The sequence below is a fragment of the Aulonocara sp. 'chitande type north' Nkhata Bay genome, linkage group LG20 (assembly GCF_057382095.1).
Source record: "Aulonocara sp. 'chitande type north' Nkhata Bay isolate Kocher_YH1m ecotype deep benthic linkage group LG20, A_spYH_male_GT1.1, whole genome shotgun sequence".
In the NCBI taxonomy this organism is placed as follows: domain Eukaryota; kingdom Metazoa; phylum Chordata; class Actinopteri; order Cichliformes; family Cichlidae; genus Aulonocara; species Aulonocara sp. 'chitande type north' Nkhata Bay.
Window position 1 is genome coordinate 7,107,442 of NC_141363.1, and position 21,871 is coordinate 7,129,312.

At 38.2% G+C, this 21,871-nt stretch overlaps 1 protein-coding gene across 5 annotated transcripts in view; it reads right to left on the reverse strand.

Moving 5' to 3' along the window:
* The window catches only part of acot7 (acyl-CoA thioesterase 7), a 64,008-nt gene that overhangs the window by 5,723 nt on the left and 36,414 nt on the right, over positions 1-21,871 (reverse strand). For all 5 annotated transcript variants that reach the window (XM_086278762.1, XM_086278761.1, XM_086278763.1 and 2 more), the window contains 2 exons: positions 11,477-11,593; positions 7,242-7,426 (listed from right to left, as the gene is read on the reverse strand). In XM_086278762.1, coding sequence (XP_086134888.1) covers positions 7,242-7,426; positions 11,477-11,593 — 302 coding nt within the window. The remainder of the gene's footprint in view (positions 1-7,241; positions 7,427-11,476; positions 11,594-21,871) is intronic.

Below are 21,871 nucleotides of genomic sequence, written 5' to 3' on the forward strand. Positions count from 1 at the left end.
GATCAGTTGTTGCTTATGTAGCAGTTTAAATACTGGGTTTAAAGAACAAGTAATTTGCAATTACAAGAAAATTTGAAGTGACACTGATCTCTATCAAAGATTTTCTGAAAGGAAAATTTAAAAGCACTAAAATACAAGTACTGAAAAGACTCATATCATAAATATGCTAAATTACTCTTTCTAAATATAACAAAATTATACTTTTTCATTATGATTTAGTATCTAATTTTGAATTTGATCTCAAATTAAGGCAACAACATGACAATACAACATCACAGACAAAACTTATCACCCTTTTAATCTTCTTTTGGGTGCTGCTGACAGACAGATGTTTATCGGAAAGTAATAAAAGTTGAATAACTTTAACAAAAAAATATCTAAATAATGTACTGTCAAAGAGAAAACTGGGTTTCACTGAACTGAAGAGAATTTAGTTCGAACTGTGAACACACAATATTTAGTGTATGAGGTAGAATGATAACCCCCTGATGTGCACATTTAGCAGTGCCTAACAGATGCAGGCATGATCTGGGCGTTAAATTTAACGGGTGTACCCGTTAACACGTTTCTGATTGTCTTAAATGGGAGGTATCTAAAAATAAACGAGCATCACTTCATGTGAACTACATGAGGTTGTCATGACGACCAGGCTTGTTTTCGTGTCAAGGGAGGCCAGCTGAGTCTTTGCCAGCGAGGAAGGAGGGAGATGGAATAGAAGGAAGAAGGAAAAATCAGAGGAAAGATGGAGCAAGAAGGCAAGAATAAGAGAGATATAGTGAAACAATACTTAAATCAATAAATGGAGATATGCAATAAAGAAAAACACACATACACAAAGACACAAAGCTTTTCTTTGTTCAGCAGGGATGAATGGTGGACCTATTAATACTGTATTTCTACTAACAATGCATTTTTTGTGCTTGCTGTTTTGACCAAAATCCTGGCCTAGCATGTATATATACTATATTTCAGTAATTCCTTTTCAAGATTACTGTTATAGATAGGCAAGGCATTCCCCACTATCCTCTGTGCGCCTGCTGTCCTTATGCCCCACTTCAGCATAACCCACAGTATGCTAACATTAGTGACAGCCCAGCTACACATACACACACTCCCACCGTCCCTAACTCCCTAGTGAGCTGAAACTGAAAAATCTAAAAATAGTGATTGCACTGAGCTCATTGGCAAGAAATCAAGGAAGGGAAAATGGGAGGGAAAGCACCTGCAGTCAAAAATAGCAGAAGTCATGTCGATCAGACTATTTATAGAGCTCAACTGGGGCAAAAGCTGCCATGAAATTATAATAAGTGATGGTTTGAGCTTTCAGGAGTGTTTTCAGTTTAAATTTCAGCAGTACTAAAAAAGGACAAAAAAAAGAGACAATTGCATTATAAACATAAAAGAGAAGCAGGGAGAATCACCTTTTTTTCTTGGTTGTTGTTTGTTTGTTTTTTAACAAACGGATAACGGAGAACAAAAAGAATCAGAGAGACAAAAGAGAGGTGAAATGCAATCTTGTAATAGACACTGCTCAATAAGACTAGGGGAATACCAGATGGCCACAATATAACATAAAGTCAGTTAAACAAGGGTACTAATTCATAAACCATTGTGAATCAGTTTCACCTGCTTTGGTGCAAATGACAGTGACGACAGGTGCGCTGGAGAGATAAAAACAAGGCTGCGTAAGCAGTCCAGCTCATACATGTTAGCACACACACACACACACACACACACACACACATATATATATATATATATGCTGTCCCAAGAAGATGGAACGTCTTGGTTTGAATGGTCCGCAGTTAACGTCTCATGCTACCAGTGTGCTTTCTACATTTTATGTCCACAGAACAGACGATTTTAAAAGACTCTAGTTGTAGTTCTTTTTTATAGCCTTTACCTACTGAAAAAGATCAACAACTTCAGCAGAGACGGAGAAAAATGACAGAGGTATAGGTTTCCATAAACATGGAAGGTCTCTATGAAAGACAAATAGATTTAGTCAAGGTATTGTTATTATTATTTAGTTCTGAAAGCGCACACTTGGGTGTCTTTGTCATACATTTTAAAGACTTACAGCAGCCAGTCCATTTTATCAGAGTGCCTTAAAGTAACTCAATTTATGTAACAGTACATGCAGTCATTAGTCTTATTCTACTTGCATGCAGAAAAGTTTACTCATTTCAATCATTCCTGGCAAAATAATACACAGCCAGAATAAGTAAGAGAGAAACAAGTTTGTTTGTTTTATAAGGATTTTCAGTATTCCCTGATGAAAAGGGCTATGGGGCATTAGAAGACTAAAGGTATAAGAGGAAGCAAGTTTAGTATTTGGGGAAATGAAGCTTAATTAAATTTTATGCCAAGCCAAACAAGCTTTTTTTTTTTTTTTTTTTACTTCAGTGAAAAGGTTAAAAACAACAAGCATTGCACTGTTCATGGGTAACAAAATTACCCATCTCTAAAGGTCACATTAAGTTGTGGTCACGTACAGGAGTATTTTTAGCTGATACAGTGACTTTGAGGACTCTTGAAGTAGCAGTCTAAGTAACACCGAGTAATAACACAATCTGTCCCACTGTTGAGCATTGGTAGATAGCTTTTGTTATGTTTAGTCAGAGCCAGGGTGGCTGCTTCAAGGTTTCCACTCTTTGTGCCAAACTAACTGCTAACTGTCAGACACGTTTTGTGTAATCACACTTTCATGCTAGCTCAGAAGAAAAGGTTTTAATTCTCTGGAGGATCTTTAACACAGAGACAGTAAATACCACGGCTTACTATTTCTGGGAAATAGCTGATGATACTATTTTGTACCATGCAAAAGTCTTGAGCCAGTCCTTGTTTCTTTATGCTTTGCTAGGTAAACCTGGCAATAGGTGCAACGATTTACTGAAACAGGCAAATGTACATGTACATAAGGCAAAAATAGAGTTTGTACGATTCTAACAGGCTTGAAAGTCATTGTTTGGTATGACACCTATATTTCTATACAGCCTGAACACAAGAGTTCTTTTAATTTTTTAAACTAGTCTACAGAAATAGTTCTCTAGTCTTCTCGAAGGACATTCTTATTTGGATGCTGTGTGTGTTGTAGACACTGTATATTGTATCTCCTCCAAAGACACTGATGACGACTGGACCCAAAAATTTCAGATTTATATTTTTCACTCAATAAGAACTGTTGCGACTGATTTTCAGTTCTGTTCTTTTAATTTTGCATACAGCCTTTTCTCCCTTAACAGGGGCTTCCTGACAGCCACCCTTTCACTGAGACCATTTTTGATGAGGCTTCACTGAACATTAGACATAGGCATCTTGCTCCTCTCCTATTTCCTTTGTTTTCCACTTTTGCAGTTTCCCCAGATTTTTTAAGGACACACAGCACACTAATGCTAATAATATTTGGGGAATTAGCTTGTTAGTGCCAAAATACTATTTTATCCCTCTCAAATGGTACAGGTCCCAAAGCTTTTGCAGTTCATCAACCCGACCATGTTCAAAAAGTGAACTTTTTTTTTTGCCTTTGCCATCCGAAGGTCATGACAGTGTGACCTGACAGAAAATGACAATGAATCAAGATTTTTGCACAGATTTGACCTTTTAATGGCATGTGGTCCTAAGCTCGATCAGCTGTTTCAGTTTTCAATAAATTGCATGCTCGAAAAAATGTTTTGTCTCACTCCCATTTCTTCTTAATGCATGTTCAAGGTCTACTTGGAACCTTGTTAAGATCCTACCATGCAAAATATGAGTTTTTGCCATTTTTCAAGTGGTCTTAAACTTTTGATTGGGACTTTATAATCGTTAGTATTTTAGAGATACTGATTCAACAAAAGAACTGGAAACAAATTATGTGTTTTTGTGCCTAAAGATATCATTTAAAATAAAATATTTGCTATTTTGTTTGGTGTGTGTAGACAAAATGCTTTATTATGTCGATTATGACTGATTCACAGGTCAGTATTAAGTTACCAAAAAAAATAAAATTCCTCTAAAAACGGTCGGCCTATGTTTATTACTCAACACTATTTTAAAAATTACAAGTCTGGCTCTTTGGAAGCAGAATATAAAGAAATGAGGGGGGAATCAAGACTTTTGCACAAGACCTTTTATGTGGCCAAAATGTAAGGATGTGGAAGCCAAATACACAAAAACATTTCACTTTGGTAGGTGGAAAGCCTGCATTTCGTCCTGACACGGCTATGGACTCACTTTTGGTTATTGTGATTTGACAAACCATGGGTTTGCATTTATGGGAGGGGGTGTTACGGCCCTAGCCTCTCTCTCTCTCCTGAAGGTGCCTGTGTGGGCGTGTCCCACTACCTCCCCTGCCTGAGATGCCACCTTTCCCTCCTGTACAGCTGACTCCCATCAGCAATTAAGGGTATTTAAGCCCAGAGCAGGGTGAGCTCTGGGCCAGAGTGCCATTTTGTGTGGGTCCAGCTAGTGAGCTGAGTGTCTTGTGGTGTTTCCAGCTAGTGAGCTGAGTGTCTTGTGGTGTTTCCAGCTAGTGAGCTGTGTATTGTGGTTTCCAGCTAGTGAGCTGCGCTTTCCTTTTGACTTTTTGCCTTACTGACCGACGCCTGAGTTTTGTTTGTTTCTTTTATGGTGATAACGGCTTGTCCGTCTCTTTTAGTTGAATTACTTCAATAAAACTGTTTTATTTAACTGTTTTGCCTCCCTGACTCCTTTTTCTGACCCGGTCACTTTTGTTACTTCCCCCTCCCCGCCTAGACCCCTCAGGGGAACGTAACAATCCTTCCATTTTGATTTGTTCTGCTCACAATCATCTGACTTACGATGCTTTTTTTGCTTTTTGATCTGTTTGTCTTTCCAACTCCCACAGTCCCATCTCTCCTGTTAGGGAAAATTTGGGTGTTAATTGGACTGACGTGTTGAACCTTATTTCCTGCACATGACGTTTCTCGTGTACACACCAAAGACCAACAATTATGAAAAGGTTTACTGCCATCAGTAGAGTCAGAGTCAATCTCATCTCATGCTTATGCCTCCAGTAAATAGTCATAAAGCCAGAAATAGCACCGATCGAGCCTTGTCCTCCTCCTCTTGCTCATATAAATAAACATGCACGCATTTGTGCTCAATGATCTGTTCCATGGATGTGCACATTCACAGGCAATGCTCATTCTAACACATGCAGACCTGCACACAAAGGGCTCGTGTTTGTGTACATGCACTTTCTTCATAACTCATTCACACACGCGTTTCTCTTTTGCCCTGCCCTTGTTTATTTGACAAGCTACATCAGATCCCTGGCAGCCTAGGCTCCATTTAGATTTCCATTTATAGTGTTGAGGATGAATTATTAAAATCACCAGGAGATTTTTTAGCCTCTCTTTTGATAAAATTGAGGTCTGAATAGAAACTACAATGAGTGTAATAACTGCTACAATTCCCTCCTATTAAAACAAAAGCAATGAGCAGCTTACGTGAGGCAGAAAACCAGGTAATGAATGCATGGAGGGAGAGGCAGACAATGGGCAAACCAAATGCAGGTTTTGTGAAATGGAAATCAGGGGACTGACAGACACTTTTGAAAAGGCCAACCAAAGGCGACATGCATTTGATGAACACTTCTATCTGCAGGGGCATCATCAGAGAAGTCTTGAATAAATGTGCTGTGGTTTATAAAGGTTTATAAAGGCTAACACTGCACCTTCAACTGTGACCTGATGGTCAAATGAGTCACTGCTGCACTTGTGGCATGACAACACACCTATAACAATCCTTTTTCACGCTTCACTCTCAACCACAGCAGCTTTCTTCCTGCAAATTTCTTATTACACGCTCATGGTACTTGAAACATGGAAGGACATAGTGTCATGCACTACTGTCTTGCAGGCGGGAGTTAAAATGCATTTTTGTAGAATACATGTGTTATTTTCAAAAATCAAAGATTTATTATTTCTATTTGTACTTATTATCATACTATTTGTTTTCTTCTTTGTTCTTCTGTTGCTAGTATTATTGCCTTTGGGTTTTTTTTTTCAGTATTCTACAAATACTTCTAGTTTAATTATAAGTTCTGGTGTAAACTCTATGAAATTTGTACAAGTGCACTTGAGGGAATAATGACCCTAACCCAAATTTGAAACTGCCCACCCATCTCAAGAAAATGGAGTGCAGTACATCATTAATAACAACAACGACAACTCAAACAAAACATTAAGTAGAATTTGAATTGCTCAGTTACAAAATATGGAGTGAAAATCTTAATCACGACACTTAAAAATAATGTGAACCTTAACACAAACTACATTGCTTTGTTTAGAATATGGTTTTAAAAGCTCCTCGCTTGTGTAAAATTGCAAAAAGATAGCTTCTCATTAATATTAATGACTTAAACAGATGGCGCATGAGCTCGGTGTTTGCATAAAAACAAGGTTTGGATCGTTATGTGTTGGAGAGCCTGAACAAACAGCAGGCATCTCTCTCCTGTCTGCAGGTAAGCATGCAGTCTTTGCTTGCTGGCAGTAAGTGCTGAGTCAGGCATACTCATCCCAGAGATACTCATCTCAGAGATCTTGTGGGAATAAGATCATTCAGCCCTGCTCACTGCTGAAGGATAATACCCAAACACTATTCATTTCATTTCATTCATTTCATTTATTTATTCATTTTCAGGCACAACAAATACCTATATTGAACATAAAATACTATGAGGATTTGAATGCTTTCTAAAGAGTCTGACATGTTGAATTCCTAAACAATGGGCAGTATCTTTGAGCTTTCCAAAAACCATGTCTGTGAAGACAGTCTTTAATATATAATCTTAAAAGTATTAGTATACTTTTTCATATTTGTCATTTTTTTCAGCTATCTGGAAAATTTTACAGTGGTTTTGGATCAAAGATCAGTCTGACCCAACTCAACATTTTCTATATATGAAGGCTCCATTGATCCAGTCTTGTAATGGCCCTTTTACATGTCACGATAAAGAAAAATTACTAATGGAAATGTTATCAGCAGTTAGAAGAGACCGAGCTAAAAATAACTAGCCTTTAAAAGATGATATCGCAGCAAAAATGCAATAAAATCCATGCCTTGATTATTTTCCATTAGAATACTGTAAAAAAACAGACTTGACTGTCAGTGTTTGTGAATGTAATTACTCTGTACTAAGGGATATGGATATAAAATAAAGTATAACATCACAAATTATGTATCAAGGTTTTAAAAGATAGGCAGACTTTAGAAGGAGATTGGACGATACCAACCTTAAGGGCAGGGACAGGCAGGGGCTTATTGTCCTTGTCCAGGGAGATGAAGGTGAAGAAAGCTGAGACAGCACGATATTTCCCCTTCTCTGCCTCCACCACTGAGGACGCGTCTACCAACACCTCAATCTCCATTGATTTGTTACTGACAAATGTGAGTCGTCCTGTCACCGTCACCACACACCCTTGGGAAGAAGAGGAAAAGGATATTGAGCACTCTGATTTTCAGTGTTTTAAAATAAAACCTAAATATGTTGCCATTTAGAGACATTTTCATTTTTTTGATCTTTACCATAACATTTTCTACTATTTCTCAGACATAGCAGTTATTTTAAGGCTTCACTTAGTCTTATAAAGGTGAAAAAAAGAAGTTGCACAAGGCATCAGGTTTTCACAAAAACACAGCATTCCAACCGCTACATCAAAAATACTGAATAATGTAAGTAAACTCATACTAAATAGCTTTAATTACACTGAATATGATCTATATAATAAACTAGCAGAGGAAGATTTCAGCTCTGGTCTTGCAGTCTCTATCACATTGTTGCATCATGGACTTTTCGAGACAGGCCGGCGACCTCTGGCTAAAAGCTCACGCTGAAGTAATATTGAAGCGGCACTTTCTCAGATATCTAATCAACCAACTGTCTTTCACTCAAAAATGTGCTCTCTACCTTTTGTCACTGCAGCGAGGTGGGAAAAAAAGTCATCAAATAATATTACAGAGCATTGTTGATGTATTTCATTATTCTCTTTGATGTGCCTGTACTGTAATATTACTGCAGTTGCCATAGAGACAAGGAAAGAAGGTGTTACTCCTGCAGTCAGGAACAGATCGCAAGTATATGAGTGAGATCTTATAAAATAGTCAAAGTCCTAAATAATAAATGATGCACATAAAAAAAGGGGGGGAAAGGCTTTTATCAGTGTATGAGCTGCAAAGCACTCTGACACGATGACAACAATACAAGAATTCTATCAGAATTAGACTTGACTGTTGTTCAGTTACAGATCTCGTATTCATGCAGGATACTCTGCAAAATTCATGGGTATGAGTTCGGTTTTCTTGACAAATAAGCCTCTGTTGTCAAAAGATATGCTTATAGAGTCAATAATTAGGCTTTTTGCAGTAAACCCAGGTTTGTTACCCTAACCCATCCATCCATCCACCCTCTTATCCAATTCAGGATCACAGGGGCCTGGAGCATATCCCAGCTGTGACAGGTTGAGAGGCCATGTACACCCTAGATAGGCTGTCAGGCTATCACTTGGCTGACACCAAGAGACAGACAAGCATTCACGCTCACATTCGAACCTAGGGCCAATTTAGAATAGCTAGTTACCCTAACATGAATGTCTTTGAAGTGTGAGAGGAGGCCCAGAGCGTGTGGAAAGAAAACACACACAGGAACAACGAGACTACATTTATAAAGCAGTTTTTAAGGCTTTAACAAACAAACTTTTTGTGTTTGTTTTGATTATGGTTTTCTGTGATGCAGCCTAGAACTGAAGTACTGAGGGTAAAAAGAAAAAAAATGGAGATGGCAAAGAAATGCAAAACTGCACACAGGTTCAGAGTAGGCACACATGAGACAATAACACAGTCAAACTTTATGCCATGCAAAAAATGTCCAAAATCTTAAATTACAAACAACAAGAATTCTAATGATATACGGAGCTTAGCAAATTGATTAACACCACCAAATACAAGGTTTAAGCCACAGCTGCCTTAAATTAACAGTATTATTAATTACCAAAATCACTTTTAAGTTTCTGTAATGTTTAATCCAACAATATGCACAAGGTCTTTAATCAAGTTGAGAAAATTCAACTTTCTAGATTTTTATATATGTTAAGATGACTATTACGCTATCATTATCACACATTCAGTAACCTTGGATGCTGAGATATTTAGGAAACGGCAACAAGGTGATCATGAAAATCCATATGGGTAAAGAACTTTAAACAGATAATAACGTGCAGTAACTGCGGTGAGGTCTTTTCAGCATACCTGGCAACCGAGACCACAAATTTAAAGCATTTCATTTCTCTCTTGTCAACTGACCTTTAGAGGATTTTTTTAATGCTCCCATTTGTCAAGTCTCATTTAAATAAACTACCTCTTACTAAGATTTATTAGGCTCAGTGAAACAACCTCTGCTCAGTGACATTACACAAAAATGAGGCTTGATGATGGGTGATTTTGAAGACCTTCAGATTAATGCAGAATGTAGCTCTTGACTTGTGCAGCATTGGAGGTCAGCCAACCAAAACAACTGGCAGAGTCCCATGTCTGAAGAGCTGATAAAGATAATCTGCTTTGATGAAGGTACCCAGTCCATGTCCAGGCTCAGTGCTGTGTGCATGTAATGTAATACCACACAACAACAGATTTGTTATTTTAGCGGATGAAGATGGATGGATGGATGGAGTCTAGGCTTTTCTATTAGTCTTTTCACTGACTAACAAATAGCACTGAAGACAAAAACACATTTGAGTGTCTTTCCACGGGTCTTTTTTTTTTTCTTTAGCTAGACAGTACATGAAAATGTGGGGGTTTTAACAAATAATGCTTTCAATGAAATGAAATGTACACTTAATAAACAAGAACAACATTGTGACCACTCACGATGACACACTGGTGCTTTTATTTTTTCTTCTGTATCACATTTTCACTCTCACCATCAGCGCTCCAGTCCCTGTCTCTGAAATGTCCTTTCATCCAACCTTTTGAAGTTTCAAGCCTTTCTTCTCATTATTTGTATCTCTGGTTGTTTTGCTATAATGGATCACAGAAAAGACCCCTGCCTGAACCCTCCTATGGTACATTATTGACTAGTATATTATCACCAGTGCATCCTCATCAGTGCCTCAATATTTGAATTATTAAGTCTGCTTTTTTTTCTATAATTCTGGTGTTCTTTGTGTCTTCTGTGATTTTTCAAAGGTGGACCTCTGAGGCAGTTCAAATCAGTTCTTATCTATGGTGCTTAAAGTGAAAAGTCCACCGTCCTCTCAGGTATCACAACTAGGTAAATTTTTGTAATTTTTCTACTGTATTACCACAATTAAAATTAAGCTATCCAGATGTCTGGCACTTAGTGACCAGGACCTTAACAAGACATTTGTGTGTTCCTTTATATATTTATGTGGCAAAGGTTGAAATGCTAGCACCAAACAGTTGGGAGCAATTCAACTGTCAAAAGAAACAGTAGCAAGATGAAAATGCATAAAAATAAAATGACAAAATAAATCCAGAGGTAGAGACGACAAAGCTAGTGGCTGTTTTTTAGGATCCTTTTTGTTTTGATACTTATTTCCATTATTTCCCTAAACTTAACTTTTTTTTTTTTGCCTGACCAGCTAGAGCAAAAATGAGAACTGTAGAAGTGATATAACCCCTAAGTCACAGTGGAGCCAGGGGAAATCATGTCAGCACTAACTGAACTGTGAGGACAGATGAAGGTAGCAAGTGGAGCAACTAGGGGCAGATGAAAGATGTGGTCATGGATCTCCACCACTCTGTGCTGTTCACCCCCCCCCCCCCCCCCCCCCGAACTGAACTGAGGAGGTTGCAGTTATACTGTATTGTCAGACATGTATCATACGTATGTCTGTTATGTGTGCCTTTTTTAGGAGACAATGTTCCTGCCTTCTTAGAATTGCTTTTATTATGACTGTCCCTGAAGGACTTTGGATAAGCGAACTTATCCAGGAAGTCCTGGCAATAAATTCTGCACTCCAGTGTTCGACTGGACACATTTTCCAACTGAAATATCAAAGGCTACATGGATAAAGGTATTTAGAGGCTTAGAATTTGTTCATCTGAACCTTTCAGACTGTAAGGCGCTTACAGCAAATACAGTATAAATAGACAAAGTTTGGTAATGGAAAATAGTTAGGTCATTATTAACAGTGGTGTGTGTTTCCAGATGTAGTGGCAGCTCTACAAAACACAGTTGGCCTTGGATAGCAACCGTGTGACAGCTGTTAACGTTGGCTTAGTTGATTTAAAACAGCACCGCCAGAGGCTAAATTGAAAAACGCTTTAGAGTTTCCATTTTATCATCTCTGGTCAAAAGGCGAGAAAACGTTTTGCAGCATTCCTCTTGGTAAAGCAAATGGACAAGACAAAAAAAAAGCAATAATCACGCAGAAATATCTCCCTGCATCTCTGGATATTTGTAAGTATCAGAGATTTAAAAGTATGAGTGTATTCTCTGTGTTATCCTCACCTTTCTTGATCTTGCGATGGAAATTGATGGCATCCACTGAGGCAGTGACAATATTGGTATTGCAGTGACGAGCTGCCACAATGCCAGCGACCTCATCCATCAGCTTCATGGTCACACCTGTGTCAAACACACACACTTTTAATTTATTGCATGCAGTCCAGCCAAAAAAGAAGCTGCGTAGATAACCCTTTTGCACCACATTTTCTTACTCCACTGTGGCTCTCTTGAACAATAAGACACTAATGACACCACCCGTCCATCAGTTCTGTAGCGATGCTACATGTGAATATTAGCTAATGTGCTCCACTCTCTGCTCAAGCTACAAAATAGCTTTGTTATTTGTGAGTAATAAAAATACATTTTCAGGGTCAAGAATGAAGCAAAACTGACCAACATGTGATTGTGAGCCTGTACAACCTGTAGCATCCAGCACTCTTTTCATCCCCAGTGAAACTTGACACTCGCTTGTCTTTAAATCGACAAAAGCTTTTAAAAGAAAATGTAGTCATCAAGCTGCCGCCAAGTTCGAGACACGGTTTCACTGAGAAGAGATTATTGGATGTGGAAGCTAATGGGATTCCTAATGCAATTAGAAAACTATCCACCTAAAGTTAAATGCCAAATAATGAACAAGTCTGCTTGCCATTTTCTCAACATTACCTTTTCTTTCAGACGCATTAGTCTAATGTGTATGAGCTGACTGTCTACCAGAAGTGTTTCCAGCCAGCTCACGGTAAGCTGAAAGATGTCATCAGGGCTCAATTAAATAAAAGCCATTATTAATTTTTACGTTTCCCCCATGTTTGGTAATTCTTCAAATTACAGCTTGTTTATCCACTGTAAACAACATATAATGAAAAGACAAATTGAAAAAACACTTACAGACACTACACGGGTCATTTGTCTGCACCATTAAAACAGGATAAATGATATTACATTTTTATTTACATTTTAAATTAAAACAGGACAGAGTAACATTACCAAAACCTATTTTTTTATGTTAAATCTAAGTAACAATATTTTCTCAAATTAGTACATACAAATAGTTTACAGGCAGTAATTGTGCCATTTTTCCTTCATTGCAATGTCTGACTGTATACAATGACCACTGGTCCTGCACTGCTTTTTCTGAGGCACAGTGTGAGTCTAATAAAACGGGTATAGTAAAACTCACTACTGTATACATTCAGACAAACTGGCAAACTGTTTATACAGCCCTGCACATAATGAGTGTCCTAAGAAGCCTGAAGAGATTGAAGAGTGTAAAATTATTATTCCTGCACAAAACGTCTGAACCGGTGTTGGCCAGGCAAGAAGCACAAAGTTAGGAAAAATTGCCGTCTGGCTAAGATCTAATTTCCAGTAAAACTGCAACGCGTCGTTGTTACTGTTACAGATCAAATAAACATTAATTAGTGAGCTACAGTCACGCTTCAGGCAGAGCCAGTAAGCCCTGCGTGTTTGAAACGCATACAGAGATAAATGTTTGTGTTTGCTGTGAGCAGTCAATGTGTTTAGCCCAATCTTGGTAAAAACAGGGTGCTTGTAAGTATCTGGAACACAACCTGCACAAAGACAAAGAGCTGTTTCTCAAGAAAATGAAAACATGTGGTCGTAACACATGTGAAGAAGACTTGGATAGATTGTTTGCCGCAGTTTGTTATTACAGTCGTTATCAATGACTGGGTACTCAGTCTCAGCCCTGCAGCTATTCCAAAGTGCAACAGTGAAGTCTGTTCTCTGTGAGAGATGAAACAACAAAAGCTCAACAGCCTCCTTTTAAAGTCAACAGGAAGGTGTGCATTTGATTAAGATGTAGACAGATTTAGTGAAAAGTATCACATTTCAAACAATTCAACAACAAAAAAGTTTACAGACCACCTTTTCACTTGCAAATAAATCTTGGAAATAGTCTGATGTACAAGAAAACAGTTTGAAATCAAAGTTTAGAGATTACACGAACAACACGCAACTTGGCAACTTGTGTCAAATGCAAAGGAAGCAGTTGTTAGTTGAGCTCTCGCAGAAAGCAAGTGTGTGGCTTAAAATGAACAGAAAAAAATAAAGAGGATGGCGTCTGCTTGTCTGTTCTGTTAAAGAGTGTGTGCACTCTGTGAAAGAGTATGTGCACTCTTTCACATGTGCTTTTGTGCACCTACGCTCATTTGAAGACAGACGTACCCTCCGCTAGACACTCCGGTTGCCTCAGTCGTTCCCTCTGAGCTGCTTTTTGTATAGCTTGTGTTACAGCAAATCAATAAGTGTGCTTTCTGATTGCTGATTTGGCTCCCGAGGGTTCATACCATCTGCACTGTGTAGCTCTGTTTGTGACAGCCAAATGTGTGGGAGTACAAACAGAATGTACCGCTTCTCCAAAATGCAGCATTCACTGTAAAAAGTGGGCCCACTGAGTTGATTAAGAACTAAACACGCTATTACTGAGACATGCTCTTACCCCCAAATCATGTTCAGAGAATAATGGTCATTTTATTTACCGTCCCAGTGTCTGCAAAATGACACTGTCCAGCTAAGTAGAACCATTACAGACTGTACTAGTTCATGACTTTCCAACAGGATGTTTTAAAATAGAAAATGGATTAGCGCTGACTCTGATGTGTGATTATTTGGTTCAACTCAAACCCAAAACAAAAAACGGCTGATTGATTAAGTATATTTGTCAAAAGTGCTCTCTGATTGAGGCTGATGATATGACTACATTTAAGGAAATGCTGTTGCCACACATAAATGGGACAATAGCATGTTAAGCTAAAATGTGTTTGGGAAAACAAAATTATGTCCTTAAATCTGTTGCAAAGTTGTTTTTAATTGGGGTTTTCTTTTTTTAAAGCAACTTTTTTTTTTATCTTGTTTTGTGTTTTGCTTTGTTTTTGTTTTTTTCATTTCTGCTATGTTGTGAAAATTGATGGGATCTCACCTAAGATTGAAAATTTCCCCTGGGTACAAGGCACAGCAGGCTACTACAATTCAAAGCCTGTAGCTGTCGTGTCTGAGCATGTAACACTTAATGGAGATGGATCCTGACCTGAACAAGATGATAAAATTGAAAGTAAATGCCGCATTACATCAAAGTGGTAAACTTCCCGACTTTAGTTTGTTAGGATCCCCCTCTAACTGAAAGTTCCTCTCAGCTCATTCCATTTTATCTACCAACAAATTTAATCATTACCTTATAAAAAAAATTCAAAAAGGGAGACAATAAAAAATTTTCATAGTACTGTTTGCATGCAAAATAGGTCACATAATCACCCGGCTCTGCGGTTTTACTCCATCCTAACATTTATAACAACTTCTAGCTGTTGTTTTGGATTTCAGCTGCATTTATTTTCTCCGTCTCACAGCTCTGATCGATGTTTTTAAACAGAGGAAGCAGCTGTTTTCAGGAAAAATCCCCCACCCAGGACTAGACTACATGCGAAGTTAGTAACCGGCTCATTAACAGAGTAAAGCATTTAACAGCAAAAGGCCAGATATTTCACTGTTACAGAATCTGATCTGAAATATCAGTTTCTGTAAGTAGATATTAAAGATTCTACACATAGTAAGTAAACAGCTGTCCTTCCCTTTGCTACATTATGTGTTTTATCATTTAGGATTTTAGGAAGACTTTTTATTTAAAGGTCATTTCAGTTTTTGAATGATGAGCTTCTTAGTTATAATAATATTGATATTTGGCTTAGCAAAATCTTGCTTCCCTGACATAAACTGATAACCATCCAGGCATCGGGCTGTTTTTCAGCTGTTAATGAACTGCAACATTTTATGTAAATCTTTTCCACTAAAGTTAAGGCATTTGGTAGTGAAAAGATAATTTATTGTATTATACATCAATCATACACTCAGATTTGTTACAAAGTTATTACAATTGAAGCTGAAATCTGGGAGTAGAATTTAAGGCAGCAATCTAACTGAGCCAGATAAGCAGTAAGTAGATAGTGCAGCTCCATTTTCTATATTAATGTCTTGTTTGTCGTCATTTCAAACAACAAAGTATCTGAGTCGGAAGCAGCCATGCGTCAACAGATAAACCCAGAGACTTCTGGCGGCTAAGAATAACTACAAGCACTTTTTCGCTAAAAGTTTAATGACCTTGCTGAGAGGCAATTATGAAGAATCGTCAACATTATCTACATTTTTAAAATTCGTTAAGTTTACGTTTGTTTTTTTCCACAACATATGCTTGTCAAATTACAGGAAAATGCTTTAGCACTTCCCAGACTAGTTCATTAGCATTACTCATGGCTGTATTTACTTCAGAGCGCTGCTATTAAATTAAGTTGTTGTTGGGGAAAAGCAGTGCGTGCCAGTGTGTATAAAGAACATGGGGGACGCTAGGACCCCAGTTGTTTTATTAAAAAGCTGACCAGAGCTACAAAAAAACCAAAAAATTTTGTAACGTGGACAGGACATGATGGATAGAATAGAATAGAAAGCATTAAATACAGAAAACATTAAATATATAATAAAAACATGTTTTATACACATAAAATCAATAAGATATAACTTCTTTCATATAGCCCTTTACTTTTTCATCTGCATCCTACTACATGCCACGTGTCGCCTATTTAAAGTGCTTACTTACTGTGTATAGTTCCTTATTAATCCAACATTTAAGCACATAAGTGGCTGTGTAACATGTGCATGAAATATGCAACTTTTAGTGTACATGAACTACATGAAAACGTACATAGGAGGAGCATCATGGACAATGCATTATTGACACTTAAAGGTTCACTTCTGTCTGGCAGACATTTTTTGTACTAATTGAAATAAATTTTAAAAGCTAATTTTAAAAAAGCTAAACTGCAATTTTGGTAAATGCAGTGTCTTATTTACTGTCCACAGAAGAGACAACAGTCAAAATCAGGTAACTGCTGACAACTCATTTTAGCTGCACATATTCCACATTTCTTGAACCCAAATAAATGCTTGCATATCATTTATTTCTTCCAAGATCAGCTTGGATTCCCGAACTACCAAGTGCAACAAAACCCTATGACTACAATGTTGTGCCACATCAAGTTAAAGACTGCACTGTCCTTGGGGACCAAAGATGCTTGTCTTGATTAATCACTACCGTCAGAGGAACTGCTAATGCAACTCCTGCACAAATCTCTCTGTACAGTCAATGTAAAAGGTTAAAGTGAGGCTCAATGTGAGACTGCAAAAGAGGACATGCAAGGCCAAGTCAGCCCTGGGCCTGGCGTTACACATTCACAGAATGACATGGCACACTATGACTCTCCCTTTGCCGTAGGGTGGGAACACAGAAGGCGGGAGGGGGAGGGGCAGCGTGTGTGTGAAGAGGAAAGACAGCTCACTCCAATGGGAAAAAAAGGGCAATTAGCAACAAAGTCCGTAGTGCAGCCCAGTTTGCCACGGGGCAGAATACCTCAGTGATTAGATTCCTTGTGACGATTTTCCCAAATCTTCACGGACAATGCTCTCCATAGGCAACAGGCACAATGAGAACAATGAAGGAAGTCTTCCAGGCAGCTCTTGTTGCCCATCAACTCTCTGTACTAACTTCAAGCACTTTTAATTAGAACCAGCTCCGCACATTACGCAAGGCACCCATGGATGAAAGGCAGAGACATGTGAGACCAAAGGATATCGACAGCAAAGCATGAGAGACCTCAGCCTCTCTTATGCGTTCTCTCATGGCCTCCTATACTCACCCCTTCGATAACTGCGTCTTTATTTTTTTCTGTCCTGCATTTTGTCTGTCCTCATCTACAGCTGACAATTTTGTCCACAATTCTGCCCCCACCCCCCAACACGTGCTTTAATCATGGACAGTATCAAATGGTTCAAACTGCCTCCTAATGAGCTGTTACTATAGAAACAGCTCTTGTTAACATTACTGCCATGCAGCAACCCACCCACATCTTCTTACAAAGTCCCATACGCTACATTTTTTGTATATTTTAACGTTCTGGGTGAGCTTTATTAAACAGCGTGTGCCTCCTAAAAAATGCTATATGTGCTAATTACAATCACGGTCATAGTTACCATTTACCTGATGCCACAGAAAATGACTCATAAAATTCCTGTAATGGAATTTCTCTGAAAAAAAAAAACCCAAAACATGTTTTTCGATAAAGGGATTCGCCACCTATGAAGGTGTGTTTCATCTTCTCCTGTCAATTATTTTTCAACATGTAAACCTTGGCCTTCATTAGAGTGATTGACATGGCTGCTTTCTGTTAAGAAATACCTACTAATTAATGGTAAGTAACATACGAATAAAATACTAGGATTTCATTCACCAAAACAGCAACATAGTTTGGAGGACAACCATAAAAATGGATACATGTAAGATTTATTATAATTTCACCTGGTGAGTTATAAAAAACAAACTTATATGAGAGGGAAAACTATCTATAGAGACTAAAGAGCTTTTTGAGGAGCTATAAAAAGTTCAGTTCATTCATTTGTAAATTTGGGCATTATAAAGTGGAGGTTTCTGGCCTGTCTCAAGCGGCCTTTCCAGGAACTACAGTTTTTGATATTTTCATCTTTCCTTAATTCATAGTTTTCACTACTGCGCTATTTTGTTTTATCTGTATTGTTCCTTTAAGATGCCTCTCTGAGTACCTTGGTTGTAATGTGGTTATCTTACTAACTGTTGCTTTTTTTATCAATTCAAAACTGTTTAGCTAGTCTTATTTGACCTCCAGAGAGCTGCGTTCAGTGTGTATATTTTGTCTTTTTCGGGGCACTCTCTTCTAATCCCTAGAGATGGTTGTGTGGGAAAATCCAAGTAGATCAGCAGTTTCGGAAATAGACCAACAACTGCTGAAGTCATTTAAATCGCATTTCTTCCCTTTTTTTAATGCTCGGTTTTAACCTTATTGGTTCATCTTGATTATATGGGCATACCTGAATGCACTGAGTAGCTGCCATATTAGAGTTTTGCTTTGACAAGCAGTGGAATAGGTGTACCTAACAAAGTGGTCGGTGAGTGTGCGTATCCATGTGAATTGGACATACAGACTGGATCAGCAGAAGACCATACGAACTGGACAGGAAACCAACTTTAACAAGAGACAATTGGCTCAAGTCACTTTCCTATTCCAAAAAAACAAACCAAAAAAAGCAAAAAACAAGATAAACACATAATACACTATATATTTGTTTGGCAATTTTTGAGCATGGACATGCTTTAAAATTGACTACACAAGTTAATGAATCGCCTCTTTTTATTTTCAGAGAAAGTCTGACCTGCTTAGACCCCACAATTAGTGCAACTTATAGTTGAGGTATATCAGCAGAATTCAGTTGAGGGGGCAGAGTGACTTTATTGGGTAGGCAGAGATAAATAAACTCACATAGGATCCAACACAGGCTTGTTATACCAGTCTATCAGCTTGTGATGCACTGAATCAATTTGCGATAGTTAAAGTTGGTGCATTTTCTCTCTTCTATTGATTTCAAGATATTGTTTAGCACAATTAAACCAACGCTTCTCTAACACTACTCCCTGCTAATGCCTGGTTTTAACATCATGTAGCTCCTGTGCTTTCCTTCTATGAATATGACCATAAGCAGTTTCAAATATTTTACTTGTAATTTTTTAAAAGGTTTTTGTAATGCATGTGTTTTTGAACAACCAAAGAATCCTTTCTTTCATATAAACCTGCACAGTATTGGAGATCGTCTGATTGTTGAGGTTTTCTCTGAATTATTGTAGGGTCGTTGCCTTGCAATATAAAGCACCTTGATATGACTGTTGTTGTGATATAAATAAAACTAAATTTGAAATTGAACTTAATTATAGATCAAACTTGATTTAAAATCAGGATTAAATATTTGCTTTCTTACTGTGATGCATTGGTTTAGCTCTGCAGGAGTGGTTTTCTGAGATATCATTGATGTTTTTTGGTTTTGTTTCTTTTTTTTCTTTTTTTTAGAGATTCGGAAAGCGAAAGTACCTGTGCACAGAACCACAACGTGCAGATGCACACATTAATTGGTGGCATGAGAGACATTCTGTCTATTAGCAGTCCACGATTTCTTCATAACATGGCATATGCGTGGACAAACATTACAAAACACAGCTTACAGTGTTGTCTTTTTATTTTTCTCTCGCTTTGTTTTTTTTGTTCTAGTTGTTTTAATCGGGTAGCAGTGGTGTCCACCTGTGGCAATCAGCTGCTGTTTCCATAGAAACAGGTGGCACGCTTCCTTAGAACACAATGGGTGGAGGGAGCGGGCAGAGAGAGAAGGGAGAGAGAGAGAAGGGGGGCAGGATATAATAAGGAGAAGTAAGCAGATGGTAAAGGATAAGCAACAAAACAAAGAAAAGTTTAAAAAAAAAAAGGAAAAGGAAGACCTTTCACCATAGATTGTGAAAGCACCAGAACTGCATTTCAAAATCCACTGATGTGTTTTCTCATTTATTCCTGGCACTATGTAGTCATGCATATAGTTTTGGATTTGTGTGACTAATTTTTGAGACATCTGTCTCTAAACCACCTGCTGGGATGAAAGGAACCAACTGTGCTTCTCAAACAGTGCTCTATATCACCACATACCTCAAAGGGACTATATTCCTCAGTAGAAATCAGTTTTAAAAATAAACTTTTGAAAACATATTGGAAGTTTGTTGAATAATATCCAAACTACATTGCATCCGCATGCTAGAAACCAAAACAGGTCAAGAGGTAATTGATTTATTTAGGAAACCAGCGGGCCTTCCTCAGCTGTTAGACATGGCTGTTTTAGGGTCAGGATTACCAGTTGATCTAGGGGTGACATAAGTGGTTCCAGCCAATCACGTCTAACAACTCAGGAACACCCACTCCTTTTCTGTACAGACTCCTTACCCAAGTGGAGAAAAGACTGTAAGGTATTGAGAGCGTACACCCTGGCTCTGTGACCTCACTTGGTTATGTAAACAAATTAAGTGCAGTGAAGGCAGCAGAAGCGAACAACAGGGAACACTGCCTAACAAGCAACGGCATGTACAGAAAAAGTCGGCAGCGTGTGCATACGTGCCTTCTAAATGACCTGCATGCTTGTTCCACATTTGATTTTTAATTGGGCAGAGTTCTCAGCAAACCCTCTTAATTAAAAAGGCAACCGTGACACGTGCGAGACTTATATGTCCCACCTTGCTCCCCCGCCCCCGCTGCCCCGTCCTGTCTCCTTTTCACCTCTCTCTTTCTCAGTCAACATCTCTCTTCTGCTTCTCTTCCTCCTTATATATACTGTGTCTCTCTGATGGCCTCTTTACATAGCTGACCTCAATAGAAATGTCAGCATGAGGCAAGAACATCGAAGCCCAAACAATATATCTCAACTGATAAAAGGCATCTGGTCTGCGCTGATAAAATGCTGTTTTTTCTTTTTTTAGAAGGGCAGCCTGAATGCCTTCTAGTAAGAGTTTGCTTATTATAAGGTTGGAACATCAGATAAGCAGATTTTTGTTGTTACAGTTGGCTTAAACATCAAATCTGACTATGCTACCCTCGTTGCGTTCATTGTTCGTCTTGCCTTTAATCTTAGTTCGCTTTCTGTTTGCACAGTGCTTTGTTTCTCTTTTTCTCTAAAGTACACTGAAAAAAGGTTGTTTTTAGGGGAAGTGTGGATAAAACCCAGCAGCATCCAGAAGGAAACCAAAAAAAACTAAAAAGATCTGTTCAGGGTTGTACAGACACAGATTTTCAGTTATAATACTATTAAAAAATAGTTTCGCTAAATGGTTGAATTTTTGAAGCAAGAAATTTTAACATGCCCGAAATCCACACACCTCAAGTAGCATGAAGTACAGATAACAAGCACATGTACCTCCTGCTACAAAGAGCTCCGCTCACTGTTTCAGTGGTTTATTTCCTGCTTCGTTGTTCAGCATTTTGTTTTTTCCCTCATTGCATTCCTCCTCATAACACCAGAGTGCCGTTATGCAAGTAACACAGAACGACAGCCACCCAAGTAGTTACTTAAGCAATGCAACAGTGCACACATGCACATAAATGTTCTCCATTCGCTTAGGACACCAAGAGCACTAAAAGCAAGAAAAATGCTTCTCAAGGACGTTTCTCCTTGGATTAAATCAGCAGTTCTTCGACTGTGCCTCTGTTATGCGGGGGGTTAAAGGTAAAGTCAGTCGTGCTAATCCAAGTGCTTATTTTTACAAATTCAGCAAATAGTTTTTCATGGTCCACAAGCTGTCTGTTCTGTGTGCACACTACAATAACAGGGATAGTTTTTGCACAAATTCCTCTACAAATGGGAGAAATAACTTCTCACTCACAGACCTCATAGCTTTAGTCACAGCTTTGTGTTCCATCAAACTAATAACAGGGATCCTTCACACTCAGAATACTTCTATCAATCCCTGCATGCTTTCCATGAGGGTTAATTCAGATACAT